Source organism: Physella acuta, unplaced genomic scaffold (assembly GCF_028476545.2).
Source record: "Physella acuta isolate Inbredline_101_S28 unplaced genomic scaffold, ASM2847654v3 ptg001871l, whole genome shotgun sequence".
Lineage (NCBI taxonomy): Eukaryota > Metazoa > Mollusca > Gastropoda > Physidae > Physella > Physella acuta.
In genome coordinates, this window is record NW_026733377.1 from 88689 (window position 1) to 107500 (window position 18812).

The following is an 18812-nucleotide window of genomic DNA, read 5'->3' on the forward strand; positions in this document are numbered from 1 at the left end:
CGTTACAGGCCAGACCGTACAAGGGCGGCTTGCAATCTGGGGCATCAAAGGGAGGGAACGCTGGTAAAGGGAGCTAAACTTTTCTAGATTAAGGTAAATTTAGCGTGATGGGCTGATGGGGTAAGGAGGTGGGGTCAGGCCTTGTTTCAATAAATTTTCGAATTTTTAAAAATATGACATGTCAATAAAGTCAGTCTGTTCCTAATTTGCTAAAATGCAAGTAAAGTTTCCGACGTTACTCCAGTCCAAAGAGCTTACACAAAGTTATCCTCTTTCACGATACACAAAAAATGTCAACAAGAAAAAGTCTCCACCTCAAACACCACCAACATCTTAGCCCACCCCCCAAACCCCTACCCCCACACCTACTCACCCCCGTAGGCCTCCACCTCACACACCATCCCCACTCCACCCCCACTCACTCCCATTGGCCTCCACCTCACACACCACTCCCACCCCAACACACCACCCCCACACAACACCCCCACACCAACTCACCACCATAAGCCTCCACCTCACACACCACCCTCGCACACCCCACCCTCACACCCACTCACCACCATAAGCCTCCACCTCACACACCACCCCCACACACCCACTCACCCCCATAAGCCTCCACCTCACACACCACCCCCACCCCCACACAACACCCCCACCCCCACACACCATCCCCACCGCCACTCACCCCATAAGCCTCCACCTCACACACCACCCCCACGCCCACTCACCCCCATAATACTCCACCCCACACACCACCCCCACACACCTACTCACCCCCATAAGCCTCCACCTCACACACCACCCCCACACACCACCCCCACACCCCCACTCACCCCCATAGGCCTCCACCTCACACACCACCCCCACACACCACCCCCACACCCCCACTAACCCCCATAGGCCTCCACCTCACACACCACCCCCACACACCACCCCCACACCCCCACTCACCCCCATAGGCCTCCACCTCACACACCACCAACATCTTAGTCCTCTGGTGCACGTGCGTGGGGTACTCATTGATGACGAGATTGACCCTGGACACGGGCACCTGTACACGTGTTTTGATGACGTAGATCTTGAGTGGCTGAGTCAGCTGATCACTGTAGGTGAGCACCTGCTCTGACCTCTGGTCGTAGACCGTCAGGTTAAACCCCATCATCTGGTAGTTCAGGTCGCCTGGGGTAGAGGTCAAACATGTGAGGTCAAACATGTGAGGTCAAACATGTGAGGTAAACACAGAAGGTTATGAACTCTAGGGTGACAGGCAGGGCGGTATCGAGTTGTGACTAGCCGGGCGGTATCGAGCTATGACAGGCAGGGCGGTATCGAGCTATGACAGGCAGGGCGGTATCGAGCTATGACTGGCAGGGCGGTATCGAGCTAAGAGAGGCAGGGCGGTATCGAGCTATGAGAGGCTGTGCGGTATCGAGCTATGAGAGGCAGGGCGGTATCGAGCTATGACTGGCAGGGCGGTATCGAGCTAAGAGAGGCAGGGCGGTATCAAGCTAAGAGAGGCAGGGCGGTATCGAGCTATGACAGGCAGGGCGGTATCGAGCTATGACAGGCAGGGCGGTATCTAGCTAAGAGAGGCAGGGCGGTATCGAGCTATGACAGGCAGGGCAGTATCGAGTTGTGACTAGCCGGGCGGTATCGAGCTATGACAGGCAGGGCGGTATCGAGCTATGACAGGCAGGACGGTATCGATCTATGACAGGCAGGACGGTATCGAGTTGTGACTAGCTGTGCGGTATCGAGCTATGAGAGGCAGGGCGGTATCGAGCTATGACAGGCAGGACGGTATCGAGTTGTGACTAGCTGTGCGGTATCGAGCTATGAGAGGCAGGGCGGTATCGAGCTATGACTGGCAGGGCGGTATCGAGCTAAGAGAGGCAGGGCGGTATCGAGCTAAGAGAGGCAGGGCGGTATCGAGCTATGACAGGCAGGGCGGTATCGAGCTATGAGAGGCAGGGCGGTATCGAGCTAAGAGAGGCAGGGCGGTATCGAGCTATGACAGGCAGGGCAGTATCGAGCTATGACAGGCAGGGCGGTATCGAGTTATGACAGGCAGGGCAGTATCGAGCTATGACAGGCAGGACGGTATCGAGTTATGAGAGGCAGGGCAGTATCGAGCTATGAGAGGCAGGGCAGTATCGAGCTAAGAGAGGCAGGGCGGTATCGAGCTATGACAGGCAGGGCAGTATCGAGCTATGACAGGCAGGGCGGTATCGAGTTATGACAGGCAGGGCAGTATCGAGCTATGACAGGCAGGACGGTATCGAGTTATGAGAGGCAGGGCGGTATCGAGCTATGAGAGGCAGGGCGGTATCGATCTATGACAGGCAGGACGGTATCGAGTTGTGACTAGCTGTGCGGTATCGAGCTATGAGAGGCAGGGCGGTATCGAGCTATGACAGGCAGGACGGTATCGAGTTGTGACTAGCTGTGCGGTATCGAGCTATGAGAGGCAGGGCGGTATCGAGCTATGACAGACAGGACGGTATCGAGTTGTGACTAGCTGGGCGGTATCGAGCTATGAGAGGCAGGGTGGTATCGAGCTATGCCACCTGGACGGTATCGAGTTTCTATGATGACTGGCAGGACGGTATCTAGCTATGACAGGCAGGGTGGTATCGAGTTTCAGTTATGCTGGTTTCGATACCCACGCCCTAAACCTAGTCCTAACTCGTCCAGATTAAGATAATAAAGACGCGAAAGTACGAAGATATTACAAAAAAAAATTAAAAATAAATAAAAAGACTACTGCCATATTTCGTTGACAATTAGCATCAATTAACCCAAACTTATGAGATAGTAACATTTTAGTTGTTATTGTGCTAGTTGTAAGTATATTTTGTTTAAATAAATTTTACATATTTTTATTTGTTTAAATCAGTTCAAAATTGGATCGATGAATATAATATAGGGACTATAAATACAGCCAGATTCGCTAACTTATACATGCTTTGGTTATATGTTCAAAGGGAAGCAACTCAAATAATGTTTTCTTTAAAATGAAAATGATCTGATTATTTCCCCTTAATTGAATGAAAATAAATGGTGCAGTCGAGTATATTGAGGCGTAGCGATGGGGGGGGGGCAGGGGGGGACATATGTTTACGAGCGCCGACCTTAGGGGGCGCCAAAATGGGTTGGAAAAGTAATCGAAAGTTTGAGGGGGGGTGCAAATCAAAAGTTTGAGGGAGGGGGGGTGCACATCGAAAGTTTGTCCCCGGGCGCCGGGAAGGGTCGATACCCCTCTGGGTCATCGATAAGATTCTTTTACGGAAAGTTAAGAAATTTGTTTCGTCCTTTTAATGGAAAATGCTTTTATCTAAAAACTGGTTTTAAAAAAAGGTTAAACTATAGATGATATAGATTCAGTGTAGTTTTTATAGTCCAGTAGTGTTAGTTGAGTTATTTTAAAACATGACGTCACCTGCCCTGTTGTAGATGACGTACTCGTGCACGAGGCTGGGCCGAGAGAAATAAACATCCAGGCTGGGCCGGGGATCCCCGGGCTCGGAGTGGGCGCAGTCCGACACGACGATCATCTCATTCAGTCGGCTGCCGTCCACGGCGGCGTCGGCCCGACTGGTGATGCCGTGGTAAGGTGAAGAGGCTCGACATCTCGGCACGCTGGGCTAGGGCCAGGTTCCGTCCTGGTGGTGGAGGGGGGGGGGGGGGGAGGGAGTCAGATGTAAGTGTCCGTCCTCTGTGGTACTGAGTGTCTTTGGTGTAAGTTGTGTAGGGAATGGCGTTATACGTTTGCTTTACATTGTTGTCGATGACTAGGCATTATTAATTTGTTGAAAAACATAACCTTGCTAACTTTTTCTAAAAACATTTTGGTCTCCCTCTCAAGTCAGATAAGGTCTGTACCCCCCCCCCCCCTCAACCCCTCAACATCAAACAAAGGTCTAGCCCAGTCGCCTATGGGTCTTTGTACCTCGACCAACTTTTTCTATCAACCATCCTTCCATTTTCCCCCCCCCCCCCCCCCACGGAATCATTAGAAAATAAAGTATATATAAAATATATAGTTTAACAAGTGTTCACCCATTAGCAATATTAAGTGTCACCCCCTCCCCCCAAATGGTTTTAAACTATCCCCCTCCCCTCCCTTACGCCCATAAAAACATGTCTGAAAGAAGCCCATCGACTAAATCTGTTTCAACTACGTTACACCTAGCCTCGACACTTACAAACAAAATTAAAACTAATCACGGGCTAATAATTGTGTTATCCCTTCTACCCCCAGCAAACAAACCTTAACTACAGGTTATCCCCAACATCACACAACCCCTAACCACGGTTAACCTCTACCCCCCCCCCCCACACACACAAAAACCCTAACCACAAACTACCCCCCCCCCCCCCCACACACACAACCCCTGACCTCCACTGACGTTGAGCGTGCACACAGATCTGTTTCCTGTCCAAGACACCTTGATCACGTGAACGAATTCGGCAACGTGCAGGCCAGGTCGAAGGTCACGTCGTCGATGGGGATCACACTCAGCTGAGGGCAGGGGAAGTAGAGCGTGCTAGATGGGCCCTTGACGTCCAGCTTGACGCTGTGGTCACCTTGACCTTTAGAGCCTATATCAATAGAACGACCCTGACCTTTAGAGCCTATATCAATAGAATGATGAAAAATAGATTCGTGTTTTAGGGGAAAAAATCACAGAACAAATACCTTCGTGAAAAGTGGTTACAATAGTTGTTTTAACTGTCACATTTGAGTGGAATATGACTGAAATTTAAGGTTAACTAGCCCTGAGTCTATGATTACAGTGAAGCTTAATCGCTTAATCATCCCATGTGTGACGAAAGACGAAATGTACTTTTACTGTTTACCTTGTAGGCCTACCTTAGGTAAAAAATGACAACTCAACCTTGTTATAGATGACGACTGGCTTGTATAACGTGTCACCATACGCCTTTAAGTACCACTCGATTTCACCAATCACCTTTGTGTCACCACTTACCTTTGTGTTACCACTTGACTTAGTGTCAACGCATATTTTTGTTTCCACTTAATTGCATGTCACCACTCGCATCAGTGTCACCACTCACTTTTGTGTCACCACTCAACTTTGTGTCACCACTCACCTTTGTGTCACCACTCTCCTTTGTGTCACCACTCTCCTTTGTGTCACCACTCTCCTTTGTGTCACCACTCACCTTTCTGTAACAACTCGCCTTTGTGTCACCACTCACCTTTGTGTCACCACTCACCTTTGTGTCACCACTCACCTTTGAGTCACCACTCACCTTTGTGTCACCACTCACCTTTGTGTCACCACTCACCTTTGTGTCACCACTCACCTTTGAGTCACCACTCACCTCCGCGTCACCACTCACCTTTGTGTCACCACTCACCTTTGTGTCACCACTCACCTTTGTGTCACCACTCACCTTTCTGTAACAATTCGCCTTTGTGTCACCACTCACCTTTGTGTCACCACTCACCTTTGTGTCACCACTCTCCTTTGTGTCACCACTCTCCTTTGTGTCACCACTCACCTTTGTGTCACCACTCACCTTTCTGTAACAATTCGCCTTGTGTCACCACTCTCCTTTGTGTCACCACTCACCTTTCTGTAACAATTCGCCTTTGTGTCACCACTCACCTTTGTGTCACCACTCACCCCTGTGTCACCACTCACCTTTGCCTTTCATCACCAGACGTAGCCAGGTAAAGTGTATATCACTGGTGAACTCGGCGGTGACCGAGTCGACAGGAGGGCTGCAGGTTCTGACGTCATTGTCCGTCAAGTTTGCCACAGAGATGGTTGCCATGGTAGCCACATCCCCTGTGGCGAGAGTTTATGTGGACGGTCATATGGGGGACTAGCCACATCCCCTGTGGCGAAAGTATGTGTACGGTCATATGGGGGACTAGCCACATCCCCTGTGGCGAGAGTATGTGACGGTCATATGGGGGGACTAGCCACATCCCCTGTGGCGAGAGTATGTGGACGGTCATATGGGGTAGCCACATCCCCTGTGGCGAGAGTTTATGTGGACGGTCATATGGGGTAGCCACATCCCCTGTGGCGAGAGTATGTGTACGGTCATATGGGGGACTAGCCACATCCCCTGTGGCGAGAGTATGTGGACGGTCATATGGGGGACTAGCCACATCCCCTGTGGCGAGAGTATGTGGACGGTCATATGGAGGACTAGCCACATCCCTTGTGGCGAGAGTATGTGGACGGTCATATGGAGGACTAGCCACATCCCCTGTGGCGAGAGTATGTGGACGGTCATATGGGGGACTAGCCACATCCCCTGTGGCGAGTTAATTTGGACGGTCATATGGGGTAGCCACATCCCCTGTGGCGAGTTAATTTGGGACGGTCATATGGGGTAGCCACATCCAGTGTTTCTTCCAGACTTTTTTCTCCGGGGGGGCACTTGAAATTTTCGGGGGGGGGGGGCGGTAGACTTTCTTCGGGGGGGGCGGACACTGTTAAAAGTATATATTTTCTATATAAATTATATAAATTTCATTTCGTTCGGGGGGGCGGTAAAAAATTTTCGGGGGGGGGGGGGGGGGGGGGCCAAGCCCCCCCCCCCCCCCCCGAAGAGATGCCTGGAAGAAACTCTGGCCACATCCCCTGTGGCGAGAGTATGTGGACGGACATATGGGGGACTAAACACATCCCCTGTGGCGAGAGTATGTGGACGTTCATATGGGGAACTAAACACATCCCCTGTGGCGAAAGTATGTGGACGGTCATATGGGGGTAGCCACATCCCCTGTGGCGAGAGTGTATGTGGACGGTCATATGGGGGACTAGCCACATCCCCTGTGGCGAGAGTTTATGTGGACGGTCATATGGGGTAGCCACATCCCCTGTGGCGAGAGTATGTGGACGTTCATATGGGGGACTAAACACATCCCCTGTGGCGAGAGTTTATGTGGACGGTCATATGGGGTAGCCACATCCCCTGTGGCGAGAGTTAATGTGGACGGTCATATGGGGGGACTAGCCACATCCCCTGTGGCGAGAGTATGTGGACGTTCATATGGGGTAGCCACATCCCCTGTGGCGAGAGTATGTGGACGTTCATATGGGGTAGCCACATCCCCTGTGGCGAGAGTATGTGGACGGACATATGGGGTAGCCACATCCCCTGTGGCGAGAGTATGTGGACGTTCATATGGGGTAGCCACATCCCCTGTGGCGAGAGTATGTGGACGGACATATGGGGGACTAAACACATCCCCTGTGGCGAGAGTATGTGGACGTTCATATGGGGAACTAAACACATCCCCTGTGGCGAAAGTATGTGGACGGTCATATGGGGTAGCCACATCCCCTGTGGCGAGAGTGTATGTGGACGGTCATATGGGGGACTAGCCACATCCCCTGTGGCGAGAGTTTATGTGGACGGTCATATGGGGTAGCCACATCCCCTGTGGCGAGAGTATGTGGACGTTCATATGGGGGACTAAACACATCCCCTGTGGCGAGAGTTTATGTGGACGGTCATATGGGGTAGCCACATCCCCTGTGGCGAGAGTTAATGTGGACGGTCCATATGGGGGACTAGCCACATCCCCTGTGGCGAGAGTATGTGGACGTTCATATGGGGTAGCCACATCCCCTGTGGCGAGAGTATGTGGACGTTCATATGGGGTAGCCACATCCCCTGTGGCGAGAGTATGTGGACGGACATATGGGGTAGCCACATCCCCTGTGGCGAGAGTATGTGGACGTTCATATGGGGTAGCCACATCCCCTGTGGCGAGAGTTAATGTGGACGGTCATATGGGGTAGCCACATCCCCTGTGGCGAGAGTATGTGGGACGTTCATATGGGGTAGCTACATCCCCTGTGGCGAGAGTATGTGGACGTTCATATGGGGTAGCCACATCCCCTGTGGCGAGAGTTAATGTGGACGGTCATATGGGGTAGCCACATCCCCTGTGGCGAGAGTTTATGTGGACGGTCATATGGGGTAGCTACATCCCCAGTGTTTCTTCCAGACTTTTTTCTCCGGGGCAATAGAAATTTTCGGGGGGGGGGGCGGTAAACTTTCTTCGGGAGGGGGGGGGCGGACACTGTTAAAATCATATATTTTCTATTTAAATTATATAAATTTCATTTCGTTCGGGGGGACGGTAAAATTTTTCGGGGGTGGGGGGGGGGGGCTTAGACATAATTAGGCATAGGTCTGAGAGATGTTGCACATATGGGCAGTGGGCACGATCTCTCGCCACTAGTTTATTACTCTGCTCCGTTGTGTTATTTGTGGTAGTAATTACAATTTAGGCAGTGGGCACAACAGATCATAGATTTTTTTTTAAAGTGTAAAAAAAAGGTGAGAGAAAACTTACGGTAGCTGCAGTAGAATCCGAACCAGGAGGTGTGGCATTGTTTGGGGTGAAGGTCACATGTACTCCCGCGGTAGCATTTTGTGACGTCACAGTTGCAGCGAAATTTGCACCTGGGTCCATGCCAGGGTTTTACACAGTCTGTAATTTAGACTTTTGTTATCCATTGTATAATACAGACTTTTGTTTCTACATTTTGCAATACAGACTTTTGTTTATACATTTTGCAATACAGACTTTTGTTTGTACAGTTTGCAATATAGTATAGGCTTTTTAATACAGTGTATAGGGCATAGGCCAAATACAGAATTTTGTTTGCACTTTTGATTACTTTGTAAAACAGACTTCTGTATTATAAAGTGTAAGATTAAGTTATGTTTATGGTTAAGTCTAGAGATACGGCGCAAACAGGGGGAAGAGATTATATCTGAATATGTTATTAATTTTGAATGTAGTTTTGTGTCAATGTTAGGATTAGTTAAGAACTTAAGATAAGCTTAGTTTTCCCAACTAACAAAACCAAAAGTTAAATTATTCTCATTACTAATGTTAAAATCATCGTTACCTTCGCACTGAGATAAAATTATGAAGGAGGAAAAGATAAGTAAGCGGTAATTAGGTATAGCTGAATACATAACTACAATTTTTATTCGCTTTTGTCAGGTGAAATTTTCTTTCGTTTCAATTTTTTTGTTGGTCTTTATTTTCAAACTGCAGCAGTTTAGTTCCGTATGGTGCATTAAAAACACATTTGATGTGAAATACTTCCGCGGTTTATTTACGAAACAAAACTTTTAAATAGTATTGGAGCATAAAAACAAGGATAAAGAACATATACAAATAATTTTTACAACATCATCAACTAAACAAAACAAAAATTACACATTTATTATTATTTATTATTTTATTACATTGCTACATGATCAAATATAATTAAAAAACCAAGCAAATTTTAAAATTTAAATAAAATTACACACAAAAGGGGCATTAATACACGTAATATACAAATAATAAACCATGATATCCGTGAAAGAATAATGATGTTATTTACAGTTACATTAGAAGATAATCTGACATGCAATGTGCGAAATGTTCTATACCAACAAGTTCTTTCAAACTTTCCAGTTTTACACTAGAAATCTCTAAACTAGCATATTGTTAATGATGATTTTTACTTTGTATGTTGTAGGGTGAGTAAGGACTTTTAGGTCGGGTTGGTGGTATGATGGGGGGGGGGGGGGGGGGTTGGTGGTATGATGGGGGGGGGGGGGTTGGTGGTATGGAGAGGGTTTGGTGGTATGGGGAGGGTTTGGTGGTATGGGGAGGGTTTGGTGGTATGGGGAGGGTTTGGTGGTATGGGGAGGGGTTGGTGGTATTGGGAGGGTTTGGTAATATGAGGAGGGTTTGGTAATATGAGGAGGGTTTGGTGGTATGGGGAGGGTTTGGTGGTATGGGGAGGGTTTGGTGGTATGGGGAGGGTTTGGTGGTATGGGGAGGGTTTGGTGGTATGGGGAGGGTTTGGTGGTATGGGGAGGGTTTGGTGGTATGGACGGGGTTTGGTGGTATGGGGAGGGTTTGGTGGTATGGGGAGGGTTTGGTGGTATGGGGAGGGTTTGGTGGTATGGGGAGGGTTTGGTGGTATGGGGAGGGTTTGGTGGTATGGAGAGGGTTTGGTGGTATGGGGAGGGTTTGGTGGTATGGACGGGGTTTGGTGGTATGGGGAGGGTTTGGTGGTATGGGGAGGGTTTGGTGGTATGGGGAGGGTTTGGTGGTATGGGGAGGGTTTGGTGGTATGGGGAGGGTTTGGTGGTATGGACGGGGTTTGGTGGTATGGGGAGGGTTTGGTGGTATGGGGAGGGTTTGGTGGTATGGGGAGGGTTTGGTGGTATGGAGAGGGTTTGGTGGTATGGGGAGGGTTTGGTAGTATGGGGGGTGGGGTTGGTTTAAGGCCAGGACTAACTTACATAGCGAGATTATGTTACGTCATGGAGCGTAAGGCTTGATCCGTTACACCAGACAACAGTATAGATCAACATAATCATTGGAGGATATCATATGACAGCATCACGTGACTATATCACATGACAGCATCACGTGACTATATCACATGACAACACCACGTGACTATATCACATGACAGCATCACGTGATAACATCATTATACAACATCACCGACCTACAACATTTACTAGCAATACTCTACAACATCTCTGTTGAATACATAATTTTAGATGTTATGCTTGTAATATACTAGTTTAAAAAAAACAATAATAATGTTATTAAAAATACATACATAAGGAATACAAATACAGAAAAAATATTTTTGGTAAAGTGCAAACTGTGATTCACTTCTAAACAATCATGTTGATATAAATTATCGTATTATATAATAATGAAATATTTTTTTTAGGTTTTCGGCAATTTGAAACGAAAGGGAAGTAACCTAAAAAAATACTACATATCTAAAGATGTGAGTTGTTATCGTTCTTGACGTTCCTTGATTTCACGCCAGAGGTCGTATTTTCATCTCGACCCAGCTGATGTAACTGTCCATGCCGGTGGTGGGGTCCCAGTTGACCCCGTTCCCGTAGAGTGTGCTGTTCCAGGTCCCAGTTAACTGCCCCATAGAGCAGGAACGGTACCACCAGGCGCCGCGGTAGAACTCGGCACAGTTGATACTGGCACTGTCGCAGTCGCGGTCGTAGGTCGTGAACATCTGGTTGTCGGCGTCTTCGATCAAGATGTCGCCGGCGTTCCCCGTGTAGTTGCTCAGCTGAAGCGTGTAATTCGTCGCCTCGCCCAGCAGTTTGAAATTTCCGTACGTCGCGTTGTAATCGACTCCGTTGTAGGTGAAATCGATTCTCATCTCGTGTTTCTCGTTGATTGAAATACAGCTGATGAACTCGTTCCCCAGGTAAAATTCGCCGATTCCGTAATCGCCGAAACCCCGTTTGTAATCGTTCCACCCGCGGTAGAAATCCACTGTCCCGCTGACGCGCCGGAGGATGACCGTCCACCCCCCGCCGTCCGTGCCCGTGTCACACATGACCTTGAGACCAGAGGCCAGCTTGACCACAGGTCTGGAACTGGTGCTGACCACGTCACGGCAGGTGAAGTAGATGTCGATGTTATTAGGGTCGTAGGTTGGGTTGTTGCCGACTGTAACGTTAAACCCTGGTAAGAAAAACAGAAAATTTTACGACTAAATTAAAATTTATCGATACGGGTATTCGGAAATATTGACAGAGTATCGATACCTGTTCGGTGTTTAAAATAAAAACACGATACCTAGATTGACAGCTGGAGTGCAAGGTTGTGTACACGCCACTCCGTTTGAGTACACGCGTTTTTCCCCAACAGCAGGAGTTGTTGCCCTTGTCACACAAGCCCCTAGGGTTAAAGGAAAAAGATAATGGCAACTGTGGGTGAGGAAAACGATGACAGCAACTGTGAGTGAGGAAAACGATGACAGCATCTGTGAGTGAGGAAAACGATGACAGCAACTGTGAGTGAGGAAAACGATGACAGCAACTGTGAGTGAGGAAAACGATGACAGCAACTGTGAGTGAGGAAAACGATGACAGCAACTGTGAGTGAGGAAAACGATGACAGCAACTGTGAGTGAGGAAAACGATGACAGCAACTGTGAGTGAGGAAAACGATGACAGCAACTGTGAGTGAGGAAAACGATGACAGCAACTGTGAGTGAGGAAAACGATGACAGCAACTGTGAGTGAGGAAAACGATGACAGCTACTGTGAGTGAGGAAAACGATGACAGCAACTGTGAGTGAGGAAAACGATGACAGCAACTGTGAGTGAGGAAAACGATGACAGCAACTGTGAGTGAGGAAAACGATGACAGCAACTGTGAGTGAGGAAAACGATGACAGCAACTGTGAGTGAGGAAAAAGATAATGACAACTGTGAGTGAGAAAAAAGATAATGACAACTGTGAGTGATAATTGTAAAAGATAATGAACAACAGAAGTTCGTTTAGCTGCCCAGGCGTTTGGTTGTTGTCCTGCATATAATGTTCAAGGTCATCCCAGTGTCAAATGTGTGTGGTCAACTTGTCAGTGTATTTAGAACCGGAAAAACTTGACACGGGGGAGAATACGTAAATACTTGAATTATGGCACTTTATATGATAAAAGGGACAAAAGTAAACAGATTTTTTTTAAAAACTTAATGCTGGGGACATTACTTCCCTTAATTAAAACACTCAGATTCAGGGGACGTAACACAACTGCCTTTGATACAGGTAGATCCCACACCTACATTTGAAAAAGTATACAGGGGTCAAAACTCCGGTAATTTGATACATTTTGTGAAGGGGACAGGGTAAGTTACACGGCTAGTTTAGATATAAGGGAGATAACGCATCTATATTAGAAAACGCTAGGTTTAATAAAGAGAGACATCGTTCACGACAACGATTACATGGGACATAACTATAATGATTTGGTACAGCTTAACGTTGGGGACACAACTCACACAGCTTAACCCAAGGGACACTACTCACACAGCTATATCCAGGGGACACTACTCACCAAGCTGGCACGTCTTGGTCGAGGGACTGTACGAGTAGCTGCCGCACGTGCCGTTGGTCGAGCAGAAGTTGCTGCAGGCCAGTGTACTCACTGCGACCTTCTCCGCCAGCACTGACGTCATGGTGACCTTGGCCGTGTTCATAGACTTGTAGGCGGTGGTTTTAATGGATGACCTTTGACCCATGACTAAACCTTGAAAATAGTAAGAAAGGCATTTGATCAGATAAACCAGAAAAACATTGTTGTCGGATTCCCGCCCCCCCCCCCCCCCACTCACCTACAGTCCTAATTACTAATTTTAAGATTAAATACAGAAAAACAGACTATCAGAAAAACATACACAGACAGACAGAAGGATGAATGAGGTGATAGACACACAGAAAGGGACAGAAACGAGCATAGCCTCAAAGTAAGACAAAACACACAGATACATAGACAGACATAGACGGTTCGCAGAAAGATGCGAAATCGGAAAACTGCGCGATGTAAAAATGCGCAAAAAGAAAAAAGCGCAAATATAAACTAATTATACTAAAACACTTTAATTTGTCATATTTCGTGGAGATATGTTTTTTTATGCTACATCGTAGATTTAGTCTCTATTTGTTAATGTCTATAAATGCAGATTCAAGAAAACAAAAATGCCATTGCGCAAATTTTTGTGCGCAGTTTTCCGTTGCTCATTTTTCCGGTCACCCGCAAGACATACATAGATATAAATACAGACAGTAAGGGGAAGAACTTACCAAACATCTGCACCCAACAAAACTTGAAAAATATCCTTGCTGTTAACATTGTCGTTCTTATAGCTCAATGTCCTACTATGTCCTAGTACAGATAGGTAGAGGTCCTAAATGGGACAGGTAGGTGTCATAGTTGATGTCCTAATCCTGGCAGTTAAAAGATCTGTTACCTACAGATAGTGGTTCTTTCTTTGTCCGACACGTTTAAGTATAACCCCTAATAAGTCTCTGTTTCAGATTATATTTTACACTGTTGATCACTGTCCTGTTCTACTTCTTTCAGGTACCTATTATGTCCACAGCTGATGTCAATATCCCGTCCTACGATCTCTACAAATTCGATGTAGTTGTGTCACAATAAGATGAAGTCATTCGCCTCGGAGGTCAAAAGCAAAAAACATCCAATACCTGAACCCTAGTTACGACCGTAGCTGATCAACTTGTGGTAAAAAAACGTCGGTCTAGTTACTACTGTAGCTGATCTTGTGGTAAAAACACATCGGTCTAGTTACGACCGTAACTGATCTAGTGGTAAAAACACGTCGGTCTAGTCACGACTGTAGCTGATCTTGTAGTAAAAACACGTCGGTCTAGTTACGACCGTAGCTGATCTTGTGGTAAAAACACATCGTTCTAGTTACGACCGTAGCTGATCTTGTGGTAAAAACACGTCGGTCTATTTACGACCGTAGCTTATCTTGTGGTAAAAACACGTAGGTCTAGTTACGACCGTAGCTGATCAACTTGTGGTAAAAACACGTCGGTCTAGTTACGACAGTTGCTGATCAACTTGTGGTGAAACACGTCGGTCTAGTTTCAACATTAGCTGATCAGCGTATGGTAAAAACACGTCGGTCTAGTTACGACCGTAGCTGATCTTGTGGTAAAAACACGTTGGTCTAGTTATGACTGTAGCTGATCTTGTGGTGAAAACACGTCGGTCTATTTACGACCGTAGCTGATGAACTTGTGTTAAAAACACGTCGGTCTAGTTACGACCGTAGCTGATCAACTTGTGGTGAAAACACGGTCAAGTTACGACCGTAGCTGATCAACTTGTGGTGAAAACACGGTCAAGTTACGACCGTAGCTGATCAACTTGTGGTAAAAACACGGTCTAGTTATGACCGTAGCTGATCAGCGTATGGTAAAAACACGTCGGTTTAAACCAATTAGAGATCTTGCACTAATCTCTCATCTCCAGCCACGAGTTGAATTATTCAAGACGAGACACTCCAGCGCTAGCGCAAGTACTTGAAGCGGAGGTAAAAATGTTTGAATCCTCGATAGGGGACCGCACTCTAGAGGCTGGAATAAATGTTTACTAATGTTTGTTTACCGCTCTAAAAATAGAAGCCTTGATATGACATTAGTCTAGTTCAGATGACCTGTATTAAAGGGTGCCGTGATGGTCTAGGAATGGACCCTATTATGTTTGTAGAGAAGCTAAATATTAACGTGTCAATTTACGCAGCACTAAGGTAATTAAGTTAATAGTTGTGGAAATTAGAAACAAGCAGATTTGCGAGTTTACAAGCATGACGTAGCCTACACAAAAACTCACTAAACTTTAACATTCAGTTACGTCCCTTGAACTGCGACAGACTGGCAAAAGTAAACCAACTTTACAAAACGCTATCACAACTAGTGAGGTGTAAAACGCGGTACGAAATATATTGTAAGAAAACGTGTGCCTAGATCATGATCTCAATTAACACGTATAAACTACAACCACATTTTTTTTTTAAGTAAAAGTAATACTAGTTTAGAAAAACTTTTTTTTTCATTTTTATAGAATTTAAATAACCTGCAATTGTAAGGTTATTCTTGTTAAATGTATGTTAAATATCTAAAAAAAAAAACTTCGTAAAATTGAAGAGTTTCAAGTGCTGAAGCCACACTTTTGTGAAAATTAAAACCAAGCGAATGTCGATTTTTCTGTAGTTTTTACTTTATCTTATGCACAAATATCAATGCTGAACTTACATTTATTTCATCTCTTCAAAACAATGATATATATAAAAAGACTATGTTTTAGCACCAGTTTGAATGTATGAACACAAAATATTTGTTATCATTTGAGAACATTTAGCACTATGTCTATTAACTAGGTTGTCAAACTTGGCCGGCTAATGTTCAATGAGCATAATTTACACTGTATTTCTTACATAGGCCGGCCGCTTCGCGAACTGGCCGGGATACCCTGGCCAATATCCGAGGTAAAATTATGTGTAATGAAGTTTTAATTATTTAGGCAGTGTATACATCTTAAAAAACAACAATAACAATTATTGATCGCTAACGTATACCAAAGCCAATTATAAAGTATTAAACAGTTTTAGAGAATTAGTAAATGAAACTTGTCTCACTCCGACAGAAAGCTGGTTGTTGTTCCCGTCAGTTCTTACGTCTGTGAGAGAGGTTTGGCTATCATAAAGATCTGGGTACGGACCGGATGGTGAGTGGCTAGAAAGACACTCACTAATCTTGCGTGGCTTTAAGTAGACGATTAGTTTTAAAGGCACATACACGCGGTATGAATAGGTATTGTGCCGGTTTGAAGAAACACATTGATGTAAACTGATAATACAAATAAACACACATAAACATTTAAGTACAATACAAGTACACATATACACAAATATAAACACACCAGCGCTTAGCTTCACGAACAGAAATACACACACGTACAAACACACGCATAAACAATAAACACACGTACAAACACACGCACATAGACACCTAAAAACATACGTACAAACACCCGTACACACATATTTACAAGCACGCATACAAACACACGAACATATATAAAAACACACGTACAAATACACGTTCAAACACATGCACAACCAAACCTACAAAAACTCACAAACGTACTTACAATCATACTAACAATCAAGCACACGCCTAATACCACCATTAGCACACGAACTGTTCACATATCCTATTACACAACTACACTCAAATACAAATGGACAAATATAAATAGGCAAAGGTTCGTTAATTTTTTTATAGACCTACAGAATTTCCACTGTTTTTTTCCAAACGATCAGCTAAATCCACACACACACACACACACAACCATACACATACACACACATACATACACACACGCATACACACGTATACTTGTCTATAATTTCCAGAGAGCAACAAACTCTAAATGATGAGTTATGACACTTTTATTTAGCCTTTCTGAAACTTTGGACACCAACAGATAATTTACTTTAACTTACAATCATGACACGTAATTAAAATATGCGAAGACATCTTGATCTAAATTGATGAGCCATTGACTGCTAAAACACGGGTAGATTTTTGTTAGCCCTGTTTATTCTCAAATCAAGATGGCCTCTGTCAGATACATAACTTCCTTAAAGGTAGATAACATTGAACAGCTACTAAGATGACGCTGACTGACAGCTACTTGACATTTAACAGCTACTAAGGGGACGATAGCTAACAGCTACGTGACATTTAACAGCTACTAAGAGGACGATAGCTAACAGCTACGTGACATTTAACAGCTACTAAGAGGACGATAGCTAACAGCTACGTGACATTTAACAGCTACTTAGATGACTCCTCACAATGGACATTTGACCAGCTCCTTAGATGACTGCTGGCATCTAGAGAGGTAACTTTGAACATGGATCCTTAAACCCACCGTAAGCTGCAGTCAAAGTTTCGGGCAGGTCAAACCTAAGACAAGCAAATCGTTTTTTTTTTGTATTTAACTGTGTAAGCAGCAAAAAAGATAAGACTACACCACTTCCACATTACCGTCTCCTATATAATCCTTCATCTCGTACCCTCCTCTTACCCCCTCCCTTCTCCAGTCAACTCCTCCACTCTCTTCCTCCCCTTCCCTCTTCCCCCGGTCCAATATCCTGTCCCACTTCCCCTACCCCTCCCCCTCGCCCGTGGTTCAATATTCTCTCCCCCCCCTCTCTCCTATCCCCCTAGTCTATCCTGTCCGGCCCCACCCCCACCCCCACCCCAATCCTCTCCCGCTGGTCCAAATGGCATGTCCCCCCTACCCCCAGGTCCAATATACTCCCTCCCCTATCCTCCCCACTTCCCTTATCCCCCAGGCTAAATATACTCCCTCCCCCTTCCCTATCCTCCCCCATTTCCCCTACCCCCCCCCCCCGGTCCAATATCCTCACCCACCTACCCTTCCCTCTCCCACCTCCCCTATCCTGTACTTAGATTACCACATATCAGCCCAATCAATATTTGTTAATTAGACAATACACCGTGTAAACAAAACTGATCAACAACAAAAAGATTGGCCTGTCAGACAGTATTGTTCACATATCGATTACAACATTCCTCGCTGGTCGGTCTACCTTAGTACATTTTTTGTATGCGTGAACAGCAGCTGAAGTGTGTACAGTGGCGTAGCCGGGAATTGGTCATGGGAGGGGTTCAAATATTTTTCAATATGTATAAAGTCATATATATATATATATATATATATATATATATATATATATATATATATATATATATATATATATATATATATATATATATATATATATATATATATATATATATATATATATATATATATATATATATATATATATATATATATAGGGTGTAGTCCATTGGAGGGGTTATAACCCCCCTAACCCCCCCCCCCCCCCTTGCCTACGCTACTGAGGCCGTCGCTGCAGGAAACTAGGACAAAACTAATATTTCCTTAATGTGATCGCTTGGTACGGTGTGGTTTATGTGGTTGAGCGCAAGGCTGCTAACCCGACAGTGTCGAGTTCGATTCTGGTTCCAAGTCTGAAGGATACAACTCATGTCAGGGGATAGTTATAGGCGGCTGGGCAAAGTGCTGGCGGTATCTCCCCTTTATATTCCGATGTCAAGAAATATATGAACTCTACTTCCTCTATACTGTCTCTTTCTGATTTTTTCTCTAAATTTTCCGAGCGGGCGGACACTGGTAAAAGTGTATATTTTCTATATTAATTCCATCTCGATCGTGGAGGGGGGGGGGGGGCAGATTTTCTTCGAATGGATGTCTGGAGGAACACTGGATCGCTAGGTTTAAGTAGGATTGTTTTCATTTTACAAGCTTTTATTTAACTCACTTCCTCTGTCGTCAGTCTGTCTAGATCGAAACGGCCGAGCGAAATTGCAGGCA

General features: G+C 45.5%; 3 protein-coding genes across 5 annotated transcripts in view; all 3 read right to left on the reverse strand.

Annotated features, from left to right (window-relative positions):
• Positions 1-2: 2 nt before the first annotated feature.
• Positions 3-3642, reverse strand: LOC131930973 (uncharacterized). The gene is made up of 3 exons (XM_059287639.1): positions 3440-3642; positions 984-1179; positions 3-36 (listed from the first exon to the last, which is right to left on the reverse strand). The coding sequence occupies exons 1-3, from the start codon at positions 3552-3554 to the stop codon at positions 3-5; spliced, it is 345 nt and encodes a 114-aa protein (XP_059143622.1). The 5' UTR covers positions 3555-3642.
• A 7134-nt stretch (positions 3643-10776) lies between these two features.
• On the reverse strand, positions 10777-13089 carry LOC131930974 (fibrinogen-like protein A). Its single transcript, XM_059287641.1, has 3 exons — positions 12903-13089; positions 11639-11740; positions 10777-11524 (listed from the first exon to the last, which is right to left on the reverse strand). The coding sequence occupies exons 1-3, from the start codon at positions 13084-13086 to the stop codon at positions 10854-10856; spliced, it is 957 nt and encodes a 318-aa protein (XP_059143624.1). The 5' UTR covers positions 13087-13089; the 3' UTR covers positions 10777-10853.
• A 3729-nt stretch (positions 13090-16818) lies between these two features.
• LOC131930981 (uncharacterized) overlaps positions 16819-18812 on the reverse strand; it is an 11756-nt gene continuing 9762 nt past the window's right edge. For all 3 annotated transcript variants that reach the window (XM_059287653.1, XM_059287652.1, XM_059287651.1), the window contains exon 7: positions 16819-17350. In XM_059287653.1, the coding sequence (XP_059143636.1) occupies positions 17278-17350 (73 nt within the window). In that variant the 3' untranslated portion in view covers positions 16819-17277. The remainder of the gene's footprint in view (positions 17351-18812) is intronic.